At 42.3% G+C, this 27556-nt stretch overlaps 2 protein-coding genes across 2 annotated transcripts in view; both read left to right on the plus strand.

The window, feature by feature from the left end:
* Positions 1 to 7908, plus strand: part of LOC143284186 (tereporin-Ca1-like) — a 9848-nt gene extending 1940 nt beyond the window's left edge. Inside the window, exons 3-5 of the mRNA XM_076590854.1 lie at positions 850 to 1115; positions 3952 to 4226; positions 7166 to 7908. Of these exons, the coding sequence (XP_076446969.1) occupies positions 850 to 1115; positions 3952 to 4226; positions 7166 to 7334 (710 nt within the window). The 3' untranslated portion in view covers positions 7335 to 7908. The remainder of the gene's footprint in view (positions 1 to 849; positions 1116 to 3951; positions 4227 to 7165) is intronic.
* A 3356-nt stretch (positions 7909 to 11264) lies between these two features.
* The window catches only part of LOC143283798 (uncharacterized), a 64172-nt gene continuing 47880 nt past the window's right edge, over positions 11265 to 27556 (plus strand). Inside the window, exons 1-2 of the mRNA XM_076590169.1 lie at positions 11265 to 11316; positions 12392 to 12629. Coding sequence (XP_076446284.1) covers positions 11265 to 11316; positions 12392 to 12629 — 290 coding nt within the window. The remainder of the gene's footprint in view (positions 11317 to 12391; positions 12630 to 27556) is intronic.

Below are 27556 nucleotides of genomic sequence, written 5' to 3' on the forward strand. Positions count from 1 at the left end.
AAATGTGAATGTGTGTGAGGGCACTTCTTCTTCTCAACCTCTCTCTCTCTCTCTCCACACACACACACGCGCGCACACACACACACACACACACACACACACACACACACACACTCACAGATAGATAGAGAGATAGAATATTGTGCATTATGTGCGGTCAACTTATTGTTTATGTTTAGGCCAGATCTTTTTAATTCAGTTCTCTGGAGAAAAATTGATGGAGTGGTCAACGTACTATAGATTTATGTGCATACATAGTGACAGTACTTATGCATAGTTTTATTTTTCAAGTACTTTTTTGTCAAGTTCACAAGTTCGATATCTAGTTTAAAGCTATGGTATGGCGCTGTGTTGTTGGTTAGAAGCAGTACAGACAACAACAGCAACAACAACAGCAATAATAATAATAAGAAGAAGAAGAAGAACTGCCTGTAGCGAGAATGACAAAACAAAACTAGAAATAACCTTATAGCATTCAAAATTTATCTTATTTGACTTCACTGCATTTAATCATTTTTCCCAAAATCTAATTCCAATATATTATTGTTATCATTAGTATAGTATAGTATAGTAGTAACTATACTATACTATAGTATGATATGATATGATATATGATATGATCTACTCTACACTTCTCTATTATACTATGGTATTGTATCATATCTTATCAGTTCATATCGCATAATAAAATCATACTAAAACTAAACTAAACTATATGAAATGATATACTATACTATACTATACTACACTATACTATACTATAATATGATTGGATCACATATCATATCATATCATATCATATCATATAAATTATCATATCATATATCTCACAACACATATTATACCCAGGTCTCGCGCCACCAGCCTTGCCCTTCGTGGTGACAGCCTCGCTCGCCACGGTGACCTCTGTGGCCTCCCAGGTGGTGTCGGCGGGAGCCTCCCTGGCGGGCACCACCCTGTCCGCCATCGCCAACACGGAATACAGTTGCACGTGCGCCGTCCAGGTGGAGAACTGGAGCCGCCACCCGCTCTTGTACCCGACCGTCCAGTTCTACGGGGGAGCCGTCCTCTCCTCCACCAGTGTGGGCATTCTGCCCGGGAAGCGAGAGGCTTTTGTAAGGAGGAGGAGAGGAGGATGAGGTGGAGGAGGGGTAGGAGGTGGAGGAGGAGAGGAGGTGGAAGAGGATGGGGAGGAGGAGGGGGAGAAGGAGGAGGAGAAGGTGGAGGGGGATGAGGGGGAGAATGAGGAGAACGTTGAGGAGGAGGGGTAGGAGGTTGAGGAGGCGGAGGAAGGGGAGGATGGGGAGAAGGAGGAGGAGGGGGTTGAAGAGGAGGAGGTTGAGGGTGGAGAAAAGGAGGAGGAGGGGAGGATGGGGAGAAGGAGGAGGAGGGGGTTGAAGAGGAGGAGGTTGAGGGTGGAGAAAAGGAGGAGGAGGTTGAGGATGGGGAGAAGGAGGGAGACGGGGAGGAGGAGAAGGGAGAGGAGGAGGAGGCGGAGGGGTGGGGTTGGGGTTGGGGAGGTTTTTCAGTTTCTAAGGGAGGCTTCAATGACAAGCTTAACTCACTCAGTACGGCCAGTCCTCTTTTCTCCTCTACACAGACCCCTCGGATGTCCAGTGGGTGTCTCAATGACCCAACCTTTAGCTTCCGTCGTCAGAATTGTGGTATTCTTTGTCAACATTCACCTCTTCAGTATGAGAGCCTTCCACTTGCAATATTTTGATGGCCGTAAATGGGGTGAAACGGTGTTAACGTCTTCTCTTTCGCCGTTCGTATGGAGAGAGTTAAAGAAGAAAAAAACAGTGCCAGAAGTGCGAAATCGTGTGTACCTCAAGCTTATGTCACAGTTCAGTTGAGTTACTCAAGGAGGCATCACTGCGTTCGGACAAATCCATGTACGCTACACCACATCTGTTTGACAGATTCCTGACCAGCAGCATAACACACCGCGCTTTAGTCAGGTCCGAATGGATTTCTCCTGACGTATTTTTGCCAGAGGACAACACTTTTGTTATCTTTTTCATCAGTGCGCCAAGTGCGTGCGTGCGTGCGTGCTGTACACGGGACATCGGTTTATTTGTCTCATCCGAATTGTATTGTATTGTATTGTATTGTATTTCTCTGTGTGCAATTCGGGCTGCTCTCCACAGGGACAGCGTGTCGCTACACTACAGCGCCACTCATTTTCCCCCCTTCATGCAGTTTTATTTGTTTTTCCTACCGAAGTGGATTTTTCTACAGATTTTTTCCAGGAACAACCCTTTTGTTGCCGTGGATTCTTATACGTGCGCTAAATGCATGCTGCACACGAGACCGGTTTATCGTCTCATCCGAATGATCAGCGTCCAGACCACCACTCAAGGTCTAGTGGAGGGGGAGAAAATATCGGCAGCTGAGTCGTGATTCGAACCAGCGCACCTCAGATTCTCTCGCTTCCTAGGCGGACGCGTTACCATCACTCCACTATAGACGAAGTTTGAATTCCAGGCGTAGTGACGCAATGACATTTTATTGAATAAACATACATGTTCATTTCAAGCTCCGCTCCCCACGAAGAAGTTGGATCAAAGAATAGAAAACTGGATTCTAGACGCATTCACGCGTATTGATTTTGTAGAAATATAATACGCACTTACATGTCAGCCCGCACGCATGCACGAACATACCGGTACACATATTCCAACAAATGCATGCTTACACACGCCTGCATGTGCACGTGTGTGCGCGCGCGCGAATATACACACACACATACGCACATGCTTACGTGCATACTTGTAGAAAATGCGAAAAAACAAACAAACAAAAAAAAAACCGTCCAGTCATGGATTAATGCTCAACAGTGTCTCAATTTCCACCCAACATTCAACTTGATGAAATAAGCTGGTTGCGCTTTTTAGATAAGATACATCTGCAATACAGTCACTTGATCATCTGCTGCCATAACTCGTGTTTCTGCTTCTGGACCATTTTGGGTTCGCTCTTTGGATTATCTGAATATTTTGCCTTAAAGTACTGTAACGTCCACACCGGAAGGGAACGTGCCCTTCCGTCTCTCGATCTGTTTTACATAAATGACACAGTAACTGTGATTTTCCAGTCCAACTTGGGAGAAAGGGTGAGAGCGTGAATCGAACCTAGGCCCTCACGGATGCTGTATTAGCAGATGAGCGTCTTAACCATTCTGCCACTTTGCTACTATTGTGGAGGAAGGGGACAGAATTTTGATGTTTGGGCGTAGTGTGGGTTGGGAGAAGGAGCAGAGGTTGAGGGAGGGTGTGGGAAAATCTGGCCTAAATCAGTGAATTTAAAACACACAGAGCATATAATAATAATAATAATAATGATACCAATGGACATTTATTGAGCGGGTTTCTCCAGAAATTCTGCTCAAAGCGGTTTACATTTCGTTCCCCGCTCACTGCCTCCCTTCTCAATATCCCCCCCCCCCTACCCCCCGACCCCCATACACACACTTACATAGACACAGAAGCACGTGCCAGAGCACACTCACGCAACTGAACATTGAAAACCCCACCCACCTATTACGCCCTCCAGAAAACGCATCTCTGCAACACGCACTCGGGCACGCACGCACGCATACACACACACACACACACACACACACACACACACACACACACACGTACACACGTACACACGAATAGCTAGCATCCCGCCACCCACCCAACCCCCCCCCCCCCCCCCCCCCCCCCCCCCCACACACACACACACACGCATGGCAAACAGCTTCCCCAACGATAAAGCATGCACTTAAAACCACACCACACCAAAACCAACACTGAAAACATAAACCGTATGTTTCTTTTTCTTTCTTTCTTTTTTCCAATGTTTTCCCAGTTATTGCTACGATTTTCGAGGTATTAACAACAAAATGCCCTCCCACCCCCTCGTGAAGAAGAAACAGTAGAGGGAGAACTGTTGTACTTGCAGGCCACGCGCAAACTGAGTGGTACGGCTACAGGGACGAATGGCGTTGCCTTTTGGAACGTGGGCGACACGAACAGACTGTTCGTGGTCATGTGGTCCGTCCCCTATGACTACAACTACTACAGCAACTGGATGGGGGTGGGTATGACCAGGGAGGGGGTGACCAATCCACTAGACGACTATTCCTGGTTCGAACAGATGTACTGGTACAACAGCACCGATGATCTGTCCTTTGAACGGGGCGAATTCTACTGGCTCACCAATCCCGTCGTCTACAGGTGAAATATTATCTGCTGTGTGCTCTTGCTGAGGTCATTTTAGTGCAAACCCATCTTTGTAGTGTTATCTTCTTCTTCTTCTTCTGCGTTCGTGAAATGCAACTCCCACGTTCACTCGTACGTACACGAGTGGGCTTTTACGTGTATGACCGTTTTTAACCCCGCAATGTAGGCAGCCATACTCCGCTTTCGGGGGTGTGCATACTGGGTATGTTCTTGCTTCCATAACCCACCGAACGCTGGCATGAATTACAGGATCTTTAACGTGCGTACTTGATCTTCTGCTTGCATATACACAGGAAGGGGGTTCAGGCACTGGCAGGTCTGCACATATGTTGACTTGGGAGATCGGAAAAATCTCCACCCTTTACCCACCAGGCGCCGTTATTGAGATTCGAATCCGGGACCCTCACACTGAAAGTTCAACGCTTTAGCCACTCGGCTATTGCGCCCGTCTTTGCAGTGTTAATTTATTGGACCCCGTGCCAGGTGACTTTTCTCATTGCTCTACTGTTTATGCGCCATTGTGAAAAAAAAAAGAAGAAAAAAAAGAAAAGAAAACAACAACAACCACAACAACAAACAAACAAACAAACAAACAAAAAAACCAAAAAAAAAAACCCCCAAACAACAACAAACGAACAAACAACACAGTCGTCTCTGGGCTTTCCCAAATGCATCAGACTGAGCAACACGCTAGACGCCATGTTCATGGTGGTGGCGTCTGAGATCTTTTCATACCCTTGTGTGTGTGTGTGTGTGTGTGTGTGTGTGTGTGTGTGTGTGTGTGTGTGTGTGTGTGTGTGTGTGTAATTACATTTGCTTATTTATTAATTCACTTGTTATCATTATTGTTATTCATATTATCATTCATAATTCATTCATGTATTTAATCATTTTATATGCTTTTTTTTAATTCAAATTTTAATTCAACAGTTTTTCATTAATTTCATTACGCATCTGTTTGTTTATTTATTTATTTATTTACTTACGTCTTATTTATTTCATTTTACTTTCTTTTCCCTCAACGCCTGGCTGAGCACATTGGGGTACGCTGTTGCGGAGGCATCTACTTAGCAGATGTGGTTTGGCGTATATGGATTTGTCCGAACGCAGTGACGCTTCCTTGAGTAACTCAGTAAACTGAACTGTGCCATGCATAAAGTTGAGGCACACACGATTTCGCACTGTAGGCACTTTATAAAACTTGTCGTTATTATTGTCAAAACTGATTGGAAGGGTAGTGTTGGGGCGGCTTCTTTACCATTGGAAAACCTGTACAACCTCATTGTCCTACATCAGTCTGCTTTCAAAGCAGGTCGCAACACATAAACTGTAAACTGCTCTCTTTATCAGGAGGTATGACGGGCGCAATAGCCGAGTGGTTAAAGCGTTGAACTTTCAATCTGAGGGTCCCGCGAGTCGAATGTCGGTAACGGCGCCAGGTGGGTAAAGGGTTGGGATTTTTCCGATCTCCCTGGTCAACATTATGTGCAGACCTGCTCGTGCCTGAACCCCCTTCCTATGGTTATGCAAGCAGAAAATCAAATACGCACGTTAAAGATCCTGTAATCCATGTCAGCATTCGGTTGGTTATGGAAACAAGAACATACCCAGTATGCACACCACCGAAAACGGAATATGGCTACCTACATGGCTGGGTAAAAACGGTCATACACGTAAAAGTCCACTCGTATTCACACGAGTGAACGTGGGAGTTGCAGCCCACGAACGAAGAAGAAGAAGAAAAAGAATTAGGAGTTGCAAACGAATGTTTCCAATCGTTTGACAATGGCACCTGCTCTTTCTCTTCGGGGTCTGTCAGGTGTCTTTGATACCATTGACTGTAGAATTTTTATGTCTGGACGACTACCCTCGTTGGCATTCATGGTTTCACTCCCACATGGATCAAACTGTTTGCCTGCTACATTTTTTTAAACACAAAGATTCTGTGTTGGGATCGTGTTTTTTGTCGTGAACACGACATAGTTTCTGAAATCATTATTCGTAACTCTTTATTTCACGAAAGAATGTTTGCTGATAACGCACAGCTCTACCAGCCAATAAAAAAAAAAACACACGAGATCGACCAGGTGATTCTGAATACACAAAACTACATTTAAGACTTAAAATCTTGGATGACGCCCAACAAACAACAGTCTGGTGATGAAAAAAAAGAAACTTTTGTGAATTTTCCGTCCCACGTTTCAAGCACGATCTGTATTAATTAGAAATGATGATACTTAATTCTCCGTAATTCGTTCGTAATACGGGCGTCACTCTTGATTCTTCATCCACTTCTTCTTCGTTCGTGGGCTGCAACTCCCACGTTCACTCGTATGTACACGAGTGGACTTTTACGTGTATGACCATTTTTACCCTGCCATGTAGGCAGCCATACTCCGGGACCCTCAGATTGAAAGTCCAACTCTTTAACCACTCGGCTATTGCCGTCTTTCAAGGAGCAAATCTCAAAATTAATGTTTGCGGAGTAACATACACAGGAGAATAAGCACAATTCGTAATTATTGGTTTGATTTGATTTGATTTGATTTGATACAGATACTTATATAGCGCCTATCCTCGGTCAAAGACCAAGCTCTAAGCGTTTTGCAAACTCCGTGTCGTGTGCTCATCGGGTTGCCTACCTGGGTAGAGCCGACTGACGGCTTCCATTGGGCGCTCCTCGTTCGTTTCCTGCGTCATCCAATGACATTTCAGGCACGCACAGTTCCACACACTCAGACAGACATGTTTATAACCCAAACTCGTGTTTGATCTCTTTGGTGTTTCTAGGTTTGACTACGGTAATGTGTCTCCTGTATGTGCCTGTGTGTGAGCCAACAATACAAAAGTAAAGGAAAAACAAAAAGAAGGAAATGCACAAAGCTAGAAAACAAACAAACAAACAAAACCAACCTCTGCTGTGGCCTTTGCAGCAACGAGTATTTTGAGGCAGTGGCATCCATGACCAATATACACAATGCGGAGATCAAGATCACCTTCAGACCCATAGCGGGCAACTGGGCGGACCTGGCTCTGCCCATTCAGGACATCCTGCAGAGCCTTCCGGAGCCTTCAAGCAACCAGACGTCCACGTGGGGCTGATGCTGTTTCTCCTTTGCTGTAGACGTCTACGGCTGGTGCTGTTTCTCCTTTGTTGTAGACGTAATATGGCTGATACTGTTTCTCCTTTGTTGTAGACGTAATATGGCTGATACTGTTTCTCCTTTGTTGTAGACGTAGTATGGCTGATACTGTTTCTCCTTTGTTGTAGACGTAGTATGGCTGATACTGTTTCTCCTTTGTTGTAGACGTAGTATGGCTGATACTGTTTCTCCTTTGTTGTAGACGTAGTATGGCTGATGCTGTTTCTCCTTTGTTGTAGACGTCTACGGCTGGTGCTGTTTCTCCTTTGTTGTAGACGTAGTATGGCTGATACTGTTTCTCCTTTGTTGTAGACGTAGTATGGCTGATGCTGTTTCTCCTTTGTTGTAGACGTAGTATGGCTGATGCTGTTTCTCCTTTATTGTAGACGTAGTATGGCTGATACTGTTTCTCCTTTATTGTAGACGTAGTTTGGCTGATGCTGCTCTGCTCTGTTGGGCCTGTGAGTTTATTGAAACTTGTTTCGACAAAAAAGAAAAAAAAAAGAAAGAAAGAATTACAGCACGTTCAAAACAGACAATGTGTGTGTGTGTGTGTGTGTGTGTGTGTGTGTGTGTGTGTGTGTGTGTGTGTGTGTGTGTGTGCGTGCGAGCGTGCGCGCGTGTGTGTGTGTCTGTGTGTGTGTGTGTGCGTGCACGCGTGCGTGCGTGTGTCTGTATGTCTGTATGTCTATGTGTATATGTCTCTGTGTGTACACGTGTGTTTGTGTGTGTGTGTATGTGTGTTTGCGTGTGTGTGTGCGTGCGTGCGTGCGTGCGTGTGTGTGTGTGTGCGCGCGCGCTTGTGTGTGTCTGTGTGTCTGTGTGTCTATGTGTATATGTCTCTGTGTGTACACGTGTGATTGTGTGTGTGTGTGTGTGTGTGTGTGTGTGTGTGTGTGTGTGTGTGTGTGTGTGTGTGTGTGTGTGTGTGCAGTTTTAATAATGTACAAGCAGCAGTTACATCAAGTCAGACCTTCAGTGCTTGAACTGACTGCCTCATCAGCAGGTGATGACAGTAAATGAAATGACACAGGCTCCGTGGCCTGACAGATGATGCACACAATCATCTATGTGCCAGCTGGGTTAACGCCACAGGCAAGAACCTGGAGCCAGTTGCATTGCTCGGACGGAAGAGCCTAGTATGGTCGTAACCCGCTACTGACTGTGTGTAGTATAGAACTGACCAATGGTGTAGTACGGTCAACGTGAGCATTTAGTCATGTGTAACTGTCAAAACATATGACCAGCTGAAGGAAGGCCACCGTGAACTTGGAAGACCCTGCAAGCGCTTCAAGGACAACTTGAAGACAAACCTCAAAGCCTGTGACATACACATCGCTTCCTGGGAAACTGATGCCCTTGACCGCTCTCGCTGGAGGATGCTGTGCTCTAGTGGCATAAAGACGTTTGAAAACAAGAGAACGCTGGCCATTAAGGAGAAGCGTGAGCGAATGAAGCAGGGCTCAACTTCTGGAGACGTTTACCCTTGCATCCAGAATCGGCCTCTTCTCCCATATGAGGACACACACCGACAGATAAGCCTGCCTGCCTACTCTTCCGTCGGACCGACGGGAGACTCCGTCAACTGTCAAAACGTTAGAACCAAGCAATGCAACTGGCCCCTGGATACTGGATACATGTGTGGTGGTTCTTGAAGGGAGGGACACATGGCTGGGCGGTCTCCTGGATTGCTTGCACCGCTGACAGATTCCATTCATGGCTGTGGGAGATGCGACTGTCTGCTGGTTAATTAAACATATCAGTTTTGGAGGAGGGGTAGGTATGTAGGTGTGGCCGGCTGAGTGCTGAGCACTACCCCACGAGATGTGGTGAGGTCACAGCACAGTCATCAGATAACGTTTGACATTTCCATACTGTATTGTATTGTATTGTATTGTATTGTACACACACACACACACACACACACACACACACACACACACACACACATATTTATATATATATATATATATATATATATAAACGCGCGCGCGCACCACTCCATACTAGAGTGGCAGTGTCACTCAGGTATGGTCACCTCATGAAGCAGAGCTAAAAAATCAGTTCACGTGGAAATAATTGACTGGGAAGTAAACATGAGAGAGAGGACAGGGAGTCTGGGATATAATTATGGGCGAGTTCATTTTCCTCCCGAAAAAAAAGGGGGAAAGCCACCTCCCTTAGCTGCCCCTATGCATGGGTCAGATCATTTTTGGAATGACCTGATTACCCCCCCTCCCCCCTCCAGCCCCCCACCCCCACCTCCCCCCACCCACCACCCCAATGTAAATCAACAACTGAAGGTCGTCCATTCCACCTCTTGTCACCGGATCCCGAGAAGACGGTGACCAAAAAGACAAGGGACATCACCCTATTAATGAACACACCAGATATAAACGAAAGTTGCCTCCCGTAGAGCGCCACATCAAGTGTGACAAAGTTTCTTGGTCCGAAGTGAACCACTTTTTTTTTTCAATTTCTTTTCTTTCTTTCCTCCTTTCTTTCTTATTTCTTTTTTTTAATGCATGTTGATTACAACTAGGCAGGAGCATCAACATATTTCACGCACAACATCAATTTAATGCTGTGTCTCACAGACCTCCCAGATGGAGGGGATTTCGATTTCCAGCTTTGAAACCGATGGTGATGATCGCTTGTCTTGTTCTCGGTAAGAATTGGTCAACTTTGCGTTGATTAACACGCCTGGTAATGAACTTTAAGAACAGAAAGGATAGCCTTGTGTAGGAATTGGAACCACTGTTTCCATTCCTCCCCCGACACCCCCCTCCCCTCTCTCTCTCTCTCTCTGTGTCTCTCATCCATGGAAAAAAGACATATTACTCGCCTGCCACATGGATTTTTTAAGCAAATGAAAAAGTATCAAAGTGCTGTTTATTCCTCAACAGTTTAGTTTCTGTTAATCATGCTTTTCCTTTCCTTTCCATTTTATTTGTTTTGAACCATTTTTGTTCTGATTTGTACCAATTGTGTCAATAGAGCTTTACAGCTAATGACATTCAACATTTCAGTGTGCTCTCTCATCCATTCATCCTCTCTCTCTCTCTCTCTCTCTCTCTCTCTCTCTCTCTCTCTCTCTCTCTCTCTCTCGTAATACTTTGTTCTGTGGTTGCTGTTTCTGGTGACACATCAATTTCATGTTTATTCAGACACATTCGACAAAACAGATTTTGTTTGTTCTCCTTTTTAGGCTATGGCCTATTGAATGAATCATCCGTATGTATATATATATATATATATATATATATATATATATGTGTGTGTGTGTGTGTGTGTGTGTGTGTGTGTGTGTGTGTGTGTGTGTGTGTGTGTGTGTGTGTGTGTGTGTGTGTGTGTGTGTGTGAATATTTGAACAAGAAGTACGTGAGTGAGCGACAACAGTTCCCGTGTGTGTAGACAGAATTTTCGTGTATTGGTTCTGTACGACTTTCGAAAAAGCGTGCCTCTGGAAGAATTTCTTTCGAGTTTGTCTACTGATGTGTTTTGAGAAACAGTTTTCTCCGTGGCCACAGTTTTCAGGTGGTACAAAGACCTTCATTTCGCAAGGCTGACACATGAAGATGACAACTGACCAGTAACAGTTGTTACTGAGGACAAAGTAACCATGGCGAAGTCACTGATCAAGAACCCATTGTGGATTGTTGCCCTGTACAAAAATCACCACAGGATTATGGACAAGACAAGACAAGACGAGACAAGACAAGACAAGACAAGACAAGACAAGAACAACCATAGTGACAGCGATTACCGAGGACAAAGTAACCATGGCGAAGTCACTGATCAAGAACCCATTGTGGATTGTTGCCCTGAACAGGGATTACCACAGGATCGTAGACAAGACAAGACAAGAGAAGCCATTACAAGAGAAGACATGACAAGACAAGACAAGAACAACCATAGTGACGGCGGTTACCGAGGACAAAGTAACCATGGCGAAGTTATTGATCAAGAACCCATCGTGGACTTTTGCCGCATTGTGGGTTGTTGCCCTACACAGGGATTACCACATGATTATGGACAAGACAAGACAAGACAAGACAAGACAAGAACAATCCCAGAATATCATACCAGGAGGTAAAACAGAAACGGATGGGTATTTCTGGGTATCGTTGAATACAAGTTCTGCACGATCCGCATGGCTTCAGCGAGCGTTGCCTCCGTTGAGTCATTCACAACTTAACTGAGGAGCTCAGTAAGGGTGTGGTGTATCCATCTGCTAAGGTCTTTCAATTTAGGTCGTTCAAATCATGTCTAAAAAATCCTTACTGGTGACGAAACACGCGTCTTTCAATACTTCTTCCTCAGGGTTTTGAAGTTTCGGTGTAAGGAGGAAGGTGACAGAATGAGTTTAGATGCTTTTCTGCCAATACAGTGTCCGTGAGGCTATGGGTTCGTTTCCCGCCCATCTCGCCCTTTCTCCCAAGTTTGACTAGAAAATCAGACTGGGCGTCCAGTCATTCGGATGAGACGATAAATCGAGGTCCCGTGTGCAGCACGCACTTGGCGACCTGAAGAAAAAAGAACCTATGGCAACAAAAGTGTTGTCTTCCGGTAAATTTGTGTAGAAGAAACCCACTCTGAGGGGTACACAACTATATACGCATGCATTCAAGGCCTGACGAGCACGTTGCGTTGTGCTGCCGGCTATCAGGCATCTTCATAGCAGATGTTGTGTAGCACGCATGGATTTGTCTGAACGCAGTGATGCCTCCTTGAGGACCTGAAACTGGGCGAAAGGAAGGCGTAGGGATGTGGGTGGGGGTGTATGAGAGAGGGTGTGGGAATTTAATTAAACCAGGCAATTTAAATTACAAAGAGCATACATACATTTATCCGTAAGCTTCTTTTTGACATGTTTCCAGTCAGTACGATGTTCTCGCGCAGTAAAAGAACGCTCCCTCGTGAAAAAGACCGTAGAGAAGAGTTCATTATTTGAACTGCTATACTTGCAGACGACGCGGAAGCACAATGATACCGCTACATGAACGAATGGCGCAGCCTACTGGACAGTGGGCGACACGAATATACTGTTCGTGGTCACGTGGTCCGTCCCCATTGCCAACACTCACGACAGCAACTGTGTGGGGTTGGGCATGACCAGGGAAGGGCTGACAGTGCCACCACATTTTCAAGCAGACGGATCATTGTTCGAACAGATGTACTTTTTCAACAGCATCGTCGACTTCTCCTTTGAACGGGGTGAATTCAGCTGGAATCGTAACTCCCTCATCTACAGGTGAACATTATCTCAAATGACTTGTTCTCTCGAGGTCATAACAATTTTAGGCACACACACGTCTTTGCACTGTTGCACAATGAACGCGTGCTAGGCGATTGTTCTAGTCGCTCTATAAACCTTATGTCATGAATTTAAAGCACACTCAAATACGCTTACTTTAGGCCCATTTCTAACTTGTTCCTGTCAGAACTGGTTGAGAGAGCCGTGTTGGCCCAGCTTCTTGACCACCTGAAAACCTTTAATTAACCTTGGCCCACATCAGGCTGCATTCAAAGCAGGTTGCACACGATCTTCTCAAATCGACTGACGATGATATAATTTAAGTTTTTGGGTTTTTTTTTTTTTTTGGGTTTTTTTGTTTGTTTGTTTTTTTGTTCTCTTCTGGATCTGTCAGCCGCCTTTGATGCTACCATTGTTCATTAAAATTCTCATATTTGGATTGCTACCCCCTTTTGGCATTCAAGGATTCGCCCATGTGTGAATAAGATCGTACATCAGTGAACGTGGACAGAAAGTCTTAGTAAATATCATGTGTTCACTTGCTACTTTTTTCTTTTTTTTTTAATACGGAGTTCCACACGGTTCTGTATTGGGACCTGTCTTGTTTATCAAACACACACCACCAGTTTATGATTACTGAAAGAAAGTATGCTGATGATACACAGCTCTACAATTTACTGAAATTCTCCAAATGACTGAATGAACAGAACTCCAATAAAACAACAACAACAAAACAAACAAACAAACAAAAACTCTTGGATGCCATCCAACAAACAGCAGTTTAATGATGAAGAAATGGAGCATTTGTTAATTTTCCCTCCCACGTTTGAAAAAGATTCCTCGCTTCCAAGCACGATCTGCATTAAAAATCAAATATTTAATTCTCGTACCTTGTTCGTAATCCTGGTGTCACTTTTGATTCAAATTTTTGTCTTTCAAATAGCATATCTAAAAATTAATGTTAGCAAGGTCGTGCATAGAACTCAAGAAAAAAAGCAGCATTGGTACCTTAAATGTGTATATCCCACTGTCGTGTTTGCTCCCTTACTGTCTCCGTGATTGTCCATGACAATGTGTGTGTGTGTGTGTGTGTGTGTGTGTGTGTGTGTGTGTGTGTGTGTGTGTGTGTGTATGTGCGTGCGTGCGTGCGTGCGTGCGTGCGCGCGCGTGTTTGTGTGTATGTGTGTGTGTCCCTCATAACCTTCATTGTACTTGTTAAAAAAAAAAAACAACAATAGTTTGATATTTGGAGCGCACACACACGCATTAATACAATACAATATCAACATGAATAATCTTCAGGAAAAAAAAAAAAACAATAAGAAACAAACAACAAAAAAACAAACAAAAAATCCAACAACAACAACAACACCACACACACACACACACACACACAATGAAAACACAACATACAAACACACACGAAGCAAAAAAACAAAAAACAAAAACAAAAACAAAAAAACCCAAACCCCAAAAACTTTTGACGCCAAGTGCAAACCATACGTCACTCCGACCCCTCCTGACACTATCATTATGATACCGAAATGGGTTTCCTGCCCCTTGTATACCTTGACATGGCGGTTCCCATCTGTTCCCCGAATCTGAAACTCGCGCTTCTTTTAAAACAAAATACCGCTACTGGGACATCAAGCAGTCATCATGGACTGGTCAGAGAGAGAGAGAGAGATGGGGGAGGCAGGTATGACGAGGGTAGCGCTTTTGATGACCGGTCAGAACCTATGGTTAGCTAGGGGTGTCTTCTGTCCTAAATGACACAAACGCTCAGTCTCACGTCTTAAAGTCTTAACTCCCGAGAGCAAGGTTTCGGTTGCGCATGCGCACTAGAGCATGGGTCACATGTGGTGGTGAAAGGTTAGTAGATCGTCATATTTCTCTCCGTTTGCATGTTTTACAAACAATGTGGTCGTTTACGGTTGCCAACGTCGAGGGGCTGTCTGCATGCTTTCCAATTCTCACCGGACAGTACCACGTGCTGGTGCTATTTTTATCTGACAGACACGTCTAGCGCAAACACAAACGGCTCTAGCTCCGCCCCTTTTCTCTGCATTCAAATTTTGTATTACGTGTAGCTGACACATTTTGTACTTTCCAAAGTCAATTCAGGTCTAGATTGGAAGCTGCTAGGCAAATCTCGCTCTCTGCCATAAATGAAGCCAAACCGTAGCTTTATTAGGCTTTTATTTTGAATAAACCTTCACCGACGTCACAGTGTCAGACTCTGGTGAGAAACTGGCTTGATTCAAATCGCCCGCCATTTATAGTCCGGTTCAGGCTTGGACTTGTGAACCGTACGGGTCGCGGCCGTCGAGCTGCCTATTCAGCTCAGTGGGCGCAGCAGCAGGTAGGGAGGGGGGCGGGGGGTTGCGGGGTTTGGGGGGGCACTGGGGTTTGGTGGTGGTGGTGGTGGTGGGGGGGGTGAATGGCTAGGGGTGGGGGGTGAGGAGGGGTACGAGGGTAGAGCGGTTGGAGAAATTGAAGGGAGTTTTGGTGGCAGGCGCTTTTTCTCAGCACTATGACGTCTTTGTGTTGTAGACTATTGTGTGGCGGATGTATTACAGGGCTTCGTTAGTGTTGTGCTGCTGCGGGTTTTAGGTGTTCTTGCCTGGGTGCTAGGGAGTGGTTTGGCTGACAGGGAGGGGGCGGGGGGAATGGGGTATGATGGGTTGTGAATGAATCCTTTCAGTCTGATGTCTCTGTGTGTGACTGATTTTTTTTTTTTTTTTTTTTTTTTTTTTTGATGACTGGGGTATTGTTTGACTGTCAGATCCTGTGTTTGTCTCTATCAGTCTGTCTGTCTGAATGGCTAGCATTAATCTGTCTGTATGTCTGTCCCTATGTGAATGGCTGTCTGTCTGTCCCCCCTCCCAAACACACACACACACACACACACACACACACACACACACACACACACACACACACCTGTGTTTTGGATCGTACCGGTGTCTTCCCAGTCGCCAATCCGCGAAATTATTAACCACTTCACCACAGCGAGTGGTTATTTCTTTGTTTAAAATATAAATCTCATTGCTGAGTTCTGCACCTTTTGGGGCTTACCTGTGTACCGTCTGAGTACGCCATCCAGATGGTCATTGCTATTCTCTGGTCAGGACAAAGCCACAAACTATGACGCATATTTCTGCAGAAAGGAATATAGCCAAGCAGATTCTGCACATGCGAGCGAAGTGTCAAGGGACATGTCATCTGAGATAAACGAAGAAGTATATCATAATACACTGTGCCTATAGTTATTTGCTGCTACTTGTCAAAGGCATAGATGGACTGGATTTAGATGCAGGAACAGAAAAATCTAATTGCGACTTTTTTTTTCTTCTTTTTTTTTTTGCGTTCTTCTTCCCCCCCCCCCCCCCCCCCCCCCCCCCCAGATGCAGATATCGATTAGTTTGCGACCAATTTTGTGAACAGTTTGGTCCATCGAGCATCTGTCGTTTACTCTATCAGTATAACCAGGGTAAGACGACAGGTAGGTATTATCATCGTTGTCTGTGTTGATATAATCAGTAACCATTCCTGTCCTTGCATTGAAATCGCCACATAAGATAATATTACCTTTTGTAGAAAAATGTTCTATGTCGCTTTCCAACCTATCCCATATCTGGGGTGAATGTAATTTACCGAAAGATGATGATACTGGTGGTATATAGCAACAGCCGATGTATGTCGTTTTCCTTTTCAGCTGCGTTTGGTATATGGATCCATACAAGATCGCAGTTGCTTTGCGGTAAAAATGGAGACAGACATAGAGAGAGACTGACAGGGGAGGAGAGAGACGTGTATATATTGACAATCTATACATGTTTGTTGTTTATAATTGATATGTGTCACATAATCACATGTTTTTCAATAAATGTGCACGATATATGTTTTTGAAGTAATGGATGATTTTACAGTGTTTACATTGAGGGAGGATAGTAATTCATTCCATAAACAGCCCCCTGAATAAGACAGACTAGATTTAAAAAGATCGATCCTTGGAAGTGGTACCATAACTTTATGAACATGACAAAGAGTGTTGGTTACAAATTTATTCTTCAGTGATTGGGGAGCAAATCCAGACATGATTTTGAACATAAATAGACCTTTGTTAAATAGAAGTTTTGTTTTCAGTGGGAGGATATCGAGAGCTTTATAATCAGATACGGTCAATGATGAAGAATTGAAAAGAACCAATTTTACAGCTCTTCTATGCAGACTCAAAAATACTGTCACTCGCCGAATCCCACACTGTCGAAGCATAGTTAATGTGTGATTCTATATAAGCACTGACAAATAGTTGTCGGCAGTGAAGATCCAAAAAGTGTTTAATTCTAGACTGTTGATAGATATTTTATTATCAATAGTGATGCCAAGGATTTTATGGTGGTCAACTTCTTCAATCTTGTCGCCTTTGATGAAAATAGGCGAACAGTTTATGAACATATTTTGACGTTATTGCCTTGTTGTGATTATTAGGAATTTTGTTTTTTTAGGATGGAGACACATGTGGTTTAGTTCGGACCATTCAATCAACTGGTAAATACTTTCCTGAAGAGAAAGAGACACGGTACATAGGTTAGTATGACTAGTATGAATGGTGGTGTCATCAGCAAACATTTCACATGGTGTCTTGTTAGATAAGGGTAGGTCATTAATATATGCAGAAAATAAGATAGGTCCCAAAACAGAACCTTGAGGTACACCATAGTTAATTGGTAATAACATTGATTTTGAATCATTTGTGAACACAAGTTGTTTTCTTTCAGAGAGAAAAGATGAGATAAGTTCTAATGTATTCAAAGACAAACCATAAATCTTTAGTTTTTTCAGGAGGAGAGAATGATCAGTCACATCAAAAGCCTTCATAAAGTCGACAACAAGAGCTCCAGTAATTTCGTTATTATTAATGTTAGTAAGCCATTGATCAACTAAATTTGTTAGTGCAGAATGACATGAGTGATTAGCTCTAAATCCAGACTGATTTGGATGGAACAAGTCAAAATTATTAAAATGCTTAAGAATGTGTTTATTTATATGATTTTCCAGGGGGTTTGATGATATTGGCAAAATAGAAATTGGTCTGTAGTTTGATGGTTCAGAGCGATCACCATTCTTATATATAGGAATAATTTTAGCAGTTTTGAGCGTTTTGGGAATCTTATTTTTTGTAATACTTAAATAATATATGTATGTAAGGGATTCTGCTATTATAGGAGCTCATAGTTTTAATATTTTTCCGTCTATGCCATCAAGATCTCTTGTACTAGTTTGTTTTAAATGGATCAGGGCATTATAGACTTCATGTACACATATCAACGGAATATCTAATGTGGATGAAATATTTTTTGATTGACAGAATTTTAACAGAGCATTTAGAGAGTTAAGGTATGATTTGTCTGATTTTATAATTGAATTAGCTATGTTACAGAAATGTGAGTTAAGTCTATCTGTGGATATGTCTGTGAATGATGTAATTTGTGTGGTTCTATTCTTATTATTCAACTGATTTATGGCTTTCCACAAAGACTTACTGTCAGACTTAGAAGTGATCAACTTTTGAAAATATTTCTTTTTCGCTAAACGTTTCAAGTTATTTACTGCATTTCTTTGGTTTTGAAAATCTTCTCGGGTTCCAGCTGATAAAAGAAAATCTCTGAAATCGATGGCGTCTTCTATGTCTCTCGTCATCCACGGCTTTTTCAGACTGCTTTTTACACGTTTAGTTTTGAATGGGGCGTGCTTGTTGTAAATGTTGAGGAAATTATGATACCATATTTCAAACGCTTCATCTGGATCAGTAAATTGATAAACGAGGGACATAGGAGAGTTCATCAGGTCCATCAAGAATGAATCTGGGTCAAATTTTGAATAACTTCTGTATGTGATAACTTTATGACAGGTTTTTTTGTTGTTGTTTTTTGTATCTTGATACCTTTTTTAGACCATGTGATACAAACTGGAAAGTGGTCGCTACAGCCAAAGGTTGGAGAGCATATTTCAGAAATAGGCTTTGTGAAAGTTGTATATATGTGGTCGATGAGTGTTTTTGAAGTGCGAGTGATTCGTGTTGGTTTGTCGATTAACTGATTGAGATGAAAGGATTCGTATGTTTGTTTTCAGTTCAAAGAGCAGAGAAGCGTCTTCCATCATTAGCGTGAACTTATCCATCCAGTCAACGTGCTCTGCAGGATTCCTATAGATAAAGCCTATAAGAAACGGTTCCGATTTTTTAAAGTGTACCTGGATCCACACTGATTCAACATGGTGGTTTTCAAATGATTCAATTCTTTTGAATCTGATAGGTTCATGAACATAAATAAGTAAGCCCGTTTCGTTTGGATTGAAAGGATCCTTACGGACGACATTATATCAAGGCATCGTTAGGTCAGAGTCTGACATATGTTCTGATAATCTTGTTTCACCAAATCCAAAAATGTGAAAGTTTTTTTCCAAAATTATTCAATATATCTGAAATATCAGATAACTTATTAATTATATGATTGACATTAAGAAAGCCTACTGTCAAACCTTCTGCCAATGGCCATGCATCGCACGTCTGGGGTGTGTTAGCATTCATAATTTTCTTACACTGACATTATAAGTAATGAAAAATTCAGTAAACAAGACACAAAACAATCTAGATTGTATAGGAAAAGTAACAATAATAATAATGTCAAGTAGATAGCAAGCAAACTGAGAAAAAAAAGAGTAAATTCTGAAGATCAAACACTATATGGAAGAAACAATCAAGCAAACAAAACCAATTAAATGAGCAATTATAGGGTAGAATAATATATAATGAAAAATGAAAGTTATTATATAGAGAGAGAAAAATCAGGATTCCTCAATCGTATCAGTGGTACTAATTATATTAATGGGCAAGGCAACTTATCAGTTGATCCGGAACATGTGTGAGCAACCACAGGGGTTTATAATTACAAAGAAAACAAACAACTCATACTTCATACGCATGTGCAAGTTAACCCCAACCCCAACCCTCCCCCACCCTCCCCGATATTTCGATACTTGCAACAACAACAAATAAACCACCACCAACAACAACAGCAACAAAATTAAAGAAAACGACAAATATTGAAAGGAAAACAACATCATCCATGATTGACTCTGTAACTGGCGAAAGATTAAACATTGAGTTATATCTATTTAGAATGGTGTGGGGACACATGGGGGAAAGAATCGGAAGGAGGGGCACGAGGGGGTGACGTAACAAGAAGTAGTCAAGAAGCATGATATGATGGAAATGTGCGCTGTTGTGACAAGCGGGATGCCATGTGTAACAATTGTTCTGCATATGGATGGATTTGATTTAGAGACTGTGTGTTTGTTAGTCTGTCTGTATTTTGCCTAGGAAAGTTATTGTATGAGACACCGTTTTGATCGGTGTAGTGTGGTTGACGTGCGACAGGGACAGAATTGTACGGTGAGGCTGGGTAGGGGGGGGGGGGGGGGGGGTACTGACTGGAATGTAAGATTGGTGTTCTTCTACTATTTAAGCTGGGAGTAAGAGGAGGGAAATGATAACTGGATTGTATGGGCGGAAGTGGTTGCTCAAAAACCTGATCATGTGCATCGCCAGTTACGTCAGCTTGATGTGTTCGCCTCAATTCTGCCTGTGAATGATAAGCAGAGGAATGATCATTACGCAGTGAAACATTTCTGTCGTTCCACTCTTTGTCAGTCCTGTGAGTGTTTTCGGGAAAACGGCCTTCTTGACGGAGACCTGTCCGCCACATTTTTTTTTTTTAAGTCGCAGCCAGAAGAGCAGTTCCTCTGGCATAAGGGTGTTTTACGCTGCTGTAAAGGTTGGTGTTTGGTGCGAATGTTGGAAAATTATTGATGCAAAGGACTTTTTGTTGGTCACATGTGATTTGAAGGTTACGGTTCGAGGGAAGGATGATGTTGTTCAAGTGATGTTTGCCTCTGGCAGGAAGGATTGAACTCAGGCTCAAGCGTGCTTCTGGGAATTTATTTCGACATAACAGGATTAGTTTAGTCCATGTGTCGGTTGACACAGGACCTGATGAACAGGAATTTATGCCAACATGAATGAGCACGTCTTTCAGATTTGGAGTAACAGGTAATGCATTAAGCCAGTTGCAGAGGTCTTCAACACACATTCCTGGAACACATATTTTGAATAAATAGGCCTGATGGGGCGCTAACCGTTTGGCGTTGATGAAACGAATGACAGAGTCACCAATTAGAAGTATAGTTGCTTTGTCTGGAATCGACATGCTGTTCAGTGTTTCTTGGGGAGTTGACAGAGCTTTAGTTGTTGGTTTACTATTTACCATGGTAACTCTGTCTACGAGAGGGACCGCGTCAGCTGGGATGCTATTCTCTGCACTCGAGAGCACAGAGAAAGGGTTAGATGTGGAAACTGAGTAATGAGAAGAGTTTCCAGGTTCATCATTGTACTCAGAAGAGGGGGCTGGTGTACTGTCCGGTTTGTTTTTACGAGGGCAGTGTTAAGGGGATGGTGTCACTGTCTGGAATTCCGCCCGTGCACTGCTCTCTGGTAAAACAGAGGGCTTAGCTACAGTATCATGACTTGGGGCGGTTTGATGGTAGGGAATTGTGTCTGTTTCTGTGCTTACATCTACGCTTGTAGGTTTGTCCTGAATCTCAGAGGGTGTTTGTGTGGATGATGTCACACTTTTCGTCTCTTCTGGTTTAGATTTTTTAATTTCAGAGTTTATTGACCCTAGCTGTGTTTTGATGGACTGTTTGTCTTTTGTTAGCTGTTTGTTTGATGCTTCCAGTTTTTTTTTTTAGCTGAGATTGCATGTCATCCAGTTTGGAAATGAGCATGTTGAATTTTTCAGAAATATTGATACGTAATTCGTTTTTAGTGATAACCTTGATGTCTTCGACAGCTGTGAAAATGTTATTTTGTAATGTAGATTGTGCACTAGATAAAGAATCAAGCTGCTGGTCTAAATCGAAAACCTTCTGTTTCAGTTCTGGAAGTGAACCGACAGCCTGTGTATGTACTGTTTGAAACAATATTCGCTTTTTTGTGATCTAGTCCTTCTTCCCACTGGCGTTACTGTCTTTTTGTGGCTTCTGGTTTCTTTTCCCTTGTGAGGGTTGCTGTGCGCCACAGGTGGAGTGGGCAGGAGGACGACGATACCATCTTGGGTCGGCTCAGCTGGTCCCAGGTCTGTCAGCAGATGTGATGGTGGTGGGATGAAGGAATCTCCACAAGGAGATGTCGGTGTCGATGGAGACAAGTCAATGGTGGGTGTGTGTATGGTTGGTGAACCAGGGAACGCACTGATGAATGTCACAGGAGTTTGGATCAAGAGTTTAGATGTTTTTTCAATATTTTTATCTCGCATGAAATTAGACACCAGTTTTTTTTTCTTTTCTTTTTTCTTTTTCTTTTTTTAATTTCACATTCATCTGAGTCCCAGAGTGAGCAGTCTAAACTTTGACACAGTAAAGTTCCTTCGGACTGTGATGAAGAATAAAGGGTAGTAGTCACAGATTTACATGACTGATAAAAAATACGAATCACTGACTTGGTAAGAGTGGAAGGAGACGGCACGGATACAAACAACGAGGGAAACGACAATACTGAGTCATTGTGATCATAGTCACTGAGCTGAACTGAAATATCGGACTCGTGTAATCCAGAATATCGGTAAAAAAGACAGTTTCTCCACACTGTAAGTTCATCCTTGCTGCACGAAAACCGTTTTCGGATTATGTCGAGTGTAGGTTGTAATTTTTTGAGACTCTTGTCTTTGCAAGGAGAAGTTGAAGCAGACATGATTACACGACACAGGGACAAAGACAATACATAATACTCATTGTGCCGAAGTTGTTCATAATTTGACACTAAAGTAGAATCCATTGCGATGAAATGAAGATATACCACACACACACACACACACACACACACAGAGAGAGCACTGTTCACAGGTCAAGGAAGGATATCCACAGAACATGACCCGTGACACACACAACAGCGGCTGTCTGTGTTTTGTTTGTGGCCGGTACAGGTGTACTTCACATCATGTCGCGGAAATCACTTGATTATGAATTTAAACCTAACAATTTTTATGCCACTGTGCGCAGAATATTTCAATCGATACAGAAAAGCACATAAATCACTCGATAAGGTGAAATAAACTGAACAATCACACTGAAGAAATTAATTTTGCGGAGCGTCATAGAATGGCGTCCGCTCAGTCCATGAGAACAGCTCAGCTCTCACAGAGAGAGAAAGCACCCTCGTTCCAAAAGAAAAAAGGAAATTTATTACGTTTCACAACTGACAACAACAATAATAATATTGTAAACTACATGGCTTAACCTACATGCAGATGTAAAATCACCCACACGGCTCATCACATAACACAACCTAAACCCGCGGTTAAGATTTTTTTTTTTTTTTTTTTTTTTTTTTTAGCAGCGTAGGTTTTTCAATCGCTTCAAGAGATCGCTTGGATTTGTAAAACATATACAACAACAAACCAAAGGAATACAAGAGAGGCAAGGCCTTCAAGACTCACTTGTGATACACTTTTTTTTAAAAATCCAAGATTTTTATGTATTGAGTATAATTTCAAAATGTAATGTTTAAGATGAGAAAGATCAATTTAAAGCAAATCAAGTCCCCTAGCATTAATTACAGAGTAATTTCCCTTCTTTACTATCTGCACCAAAACGTTTGCAAATAAATAAAACTTCCATGCTTAGCAAAAGAAGTTCCTGTTTGAACAAAAAAAATGATAATAATGACTGCTCTTGTTGGGTCAGAAATCAGATCAAAGTGCCACGTTTAGATAATACAAAAAATATAAATATAACAGTAAATGCAGTTTGCATATAAATTAGGCTTCTTTTTTTTCTTTTTTCTTTTTTGTGTGTGCCCATCCCAGAGGTGCAATATTTTTTTAAGCAAGATGACTGGAAAGAACTGAATTATTCCTATTTTTATGCCTAATTTGGTGTCAACTGAGAAAGTATTTGCAGAGAAAATGTCAATGTTAAAGTTTACCACGGACACACACACACACACACACACACACACACACACATAGACAACCGAACACCGCGTTAAAACATAGACTCACTTTGTTTACACAAGTGAGTCAAAAATACTTTCTTACCATGGTCAAAAACTTGGAAGTCCACAACACAAAAGAATAAATTATCTGGGTCCTGAAAAGTTTGTTCTTTTTCACCAAGGACACTTCAGAGAGAGAAATATGACAACGGCGACTGAGTAGAGAAGTCCGTTTTCTCTCATAAAAGTAAAATCATCTGAAGCTGAGGCTAACTGAAAAGCTTATTCAACCTATTCTAGTTTGTTCTTCTGGACGGGGGGAGGGGGGGGGGTAAAATTTCCCAATGTCAACGGAACAATTTTCCCAGGTTGGAAAAAGTCATTAGGAAAGCGGGTGGGGTGGTGGGTATAAGACAAGACACCTTTAGCGACATGCACAATAGAAAACTGACTGACAGACTAATAACAATTTTGACCGACGTAAGACACCCACTACATGATGACATTAATAGCAGAAGGTCAGACATAAGTGGTAGGTTTAGAGCTCCACGCGCAAGAACATCTCGATACATTAATTCATTTATTCCTACAGCCATTCGCGCACACAATCAAAACATCCAATACACTAAGTGAACCCTCCCACCCCCCAAGCCCCCTCGCCACAGCAACACCTGAACTTCACCAGCAGACGAGTGTATGGGAGCAGACATTATGCGTGCATGTGGGAATGAGCGGGTGAGCACGGGCAAGCAAGCATTTTTGTGTGTGTGTGATCGGAAGTGATTTTTAAATATTTTCTTATTTTACTTGGATTTCATGTATCTTAATGTTAATGTTCTAATCTTATTGGCGTGACATATGTTATGTGCATGCATACGTTGTTTGTGTGTGTGTGTGTGAGTGTGTGTGTGTGTGTGTGCATTTTACTTATATATACGATTTATTCCCTTGATGTTTTTATTTATGTATTGTTGTACAATACCTTATGGTCTTAACGTGTGTGTGTGTGTGTGTGTGTGTGTGTGTGTGTGTGTGTGTGTGTGTGTGTGTGTGTGTGTGTGGGTGTGTGTGCGTGCGTGCGCGCATGTCAATTTTAGTAATCTTATACCCTTTTTTTGTTGGATGTTTTCATTTGTTAATATTGTTGTGCAATACCCTATTGTCTTAACATGAGTATGTGTGTGTGTGTGGGGGGGGGGGGGGGTTAGTATATCGTCAGCTATTGGGAATTCTTATTTGACTAGTTTTAATATCTTCTTATGTTGCGCATGATTTTATGCCAGTGTTTACAATGAGCCTGTGATTGCACAACTTAATTTCCATGTGGATTAATAAAGTGTTTTTGATTTGATTTGATTTGATTTGAAATGACAAGAACAAAACAGGAACTCGCCTGGGTCACACGCACCGATGACTGACCGATGGCTGACATGTTTGACAGGTCCTTACAATCTGACCTACAACAACAACGTGCACAATAACACTCCCTATAGACATTGTCCACCCCTCTCCACCACCACCCCTCCCACACAACCTCTGCACCCCCCACCCAGACCTCATGCCAGACGCGCACTATGCACACTGGCCAGACCATACACTCGCATGCCCCTCCACACACGTCGGCATACATACACACTCGCATGCCCTCCCACACACGTCGGCATGCATACACACAAGCATGCACACACGCGCGCGCGCGCGACGCCCGCCAGCACATGCACAAGCATGCACACACGCCGGCAGACAAACACTTGAATGAAGGCACGCCGGAACAGATTCAAGTAAGGGACAGCATCGTTCATAAACTATCTTTCACAGACTACGGTGGTTTCCCTTAGACTGGTACACCTCTCCGTCACACTCAACAAAAGTACGGGGTGCTAGCAAAAGAGAAAGTAGGTAAAAAGAGAAAGTAGGTATCGGAATAAAGAGAGAGAGAAAGCCTGTGTGTTTGGGTCTCGCAACAAAGTATGAGGAGCAAAAGAAAAAGAAGAATATACAAGAACCGTTTTATCCTGCACCATACAGTGAGAGAGAGAGGGAGCTTGGTGGTTAGTAGTCAGACAAAAAGTACGGGGAGAGTAGACATTCTCGCCACAGCGGCAGTTGTTTGCTCTCACCGGTGTGGTACAATAAATTGCACCACATGGTGCAATGAATGTAAGGATCATATACAGCATCATTTCATCCACACACTAGCACAACAGCATCACAATTGAAACAAGAGAGGCAAGGCCTTCAAGACTCACTTGTGATACACTTTTTTTTTTAAATCTAATCGTGAAAATGTGTTCTGTATTTGTTATTATAAAGCTTCGGGTTAAAAAAAAAAAAAAAAAAAAAGAAAAGTCCTAACCAGATTCAATCCCCGCGTGTTCGGGTGAGAAGAAACTGTCTTACCCATTACACTATCGTGGATCCTTAACTGACGTTCTAAAATTTAATATTTGAACATACTTTTTTAAAGGGCGATAAATCAATTGCGGTATTCGCAGTGAGAACGCTGCCTAAATCATATTATTCTGGTGTATCTTGGGCATTCAAAAAATCTTTAAGGGCAACAAAAAAATTCTTTTTAAGTCCGCGGTAAAGGAGACGTGGCTATCGCAGCAATCACACTGCAACATTTAGTCGTTTTCTCTAGATCTAGATAGATGTACAAGTTAGTTACACCCGCCGGGATTGTAGTACGACACGGTCGATTCAATTTATCTTTTATGTTCATTCTAGTTTTATAGTTTTAAAGTTGATATGAACATTGAGTATTTTGTTAAACTAATCACATGTAGAGCCAAGTATAAGTACTTCTAAACGTCGCAAGAAGTGAAAAGGACTTCATTTTGAGAAAAGTCAAGACTGGAAATTTTTTTGTTTCATCGTGATCAATTCAAGGGTATTAACTCGCATGGTTTACAATTTTTAACTGTGAATTCCAACTCATTCTGAGGATATTTTTATGGCAGTTTGGGGCATAATCCAGTAAGTGATGAGGCGTTCACAAATCTTTCTCTGAATAAATATGTAACGGTCTCCTTCTCCAACTTTCCATCACATGTTATCGTGTATTGTCCACTGAATATAGGATTGAACGGGCAGGTCAACAACTTGAAACAAAATGGCGTCGTTCGCGTTCGCGAAGAATATGAGCACGCGCTTTGAATGTGTAGTAAATATGTGTACGCAATTGATTTTTGCCCATGACCTTCAGGGCTCAGCCAATAGATCTGTAAAGTCCACTTGTCGTATTGATTTTAGTATTTTCCGAAAAAGACCACTTGGGCGAATGAACATAGTGAAAGCCCTGTACACTGAGAGTAAAACACACAAGCTTTTTATGTATTGAGTATAATTTCAAAATGTAATGTTTAAGATGAGAAAGATCAATTTAAAGCAAATCAGGTCCCCTAGCATTAATTACAGATTAATTTCCCTTTTTTACTATCTGCACCAAAACGTTTGCAAATAAATAAAACTTCCATGCTTAGCAAAAGAAGTTCCTATTTGAACAAAAAATGATAATAATGACTGCTCTTGTTGTTGTGTCAGAATATCAGATCAAAGTGCCAAGTTTAGAGAATACAAAAAATATAAATATAACAGTAAATGCAGTTTGCATATAATTAGGCTTCTTTTTTTTTTCTTTTTTTTTTTTTTTGGTGCCCATCCAAGAGGTGCAATATTGTTTTAAACAAGATGACTGGAAAGAACTGAATTTTTCCTATTTTTATGCCTAATTTGGTGTCAACTGACAAAGTATTTGCAGAGAAAATGTCAATGTTAAAGTTTACCATGGACACACACACACACACACACACAGACAACCGAACACCGGGTTAAAACATAGACTGACTTTGTTTACACAAGTGAG

The sequence above is a fragment of the Babylonia areolata genome, chromosome 7 (genome assembly GCF_041734735.1).
Source record: "Babylonia areolata isolate BAREFJ2019XMU chromosome 7, ASM4173473v1, whole genome shotgun sequence".
Lineage (NCBI taxonomy): Eukaryota > Metazoa > Mollusca > Gastropoda > Neogastropoda > Buccinidae > Babylonia > Babylonia areolata.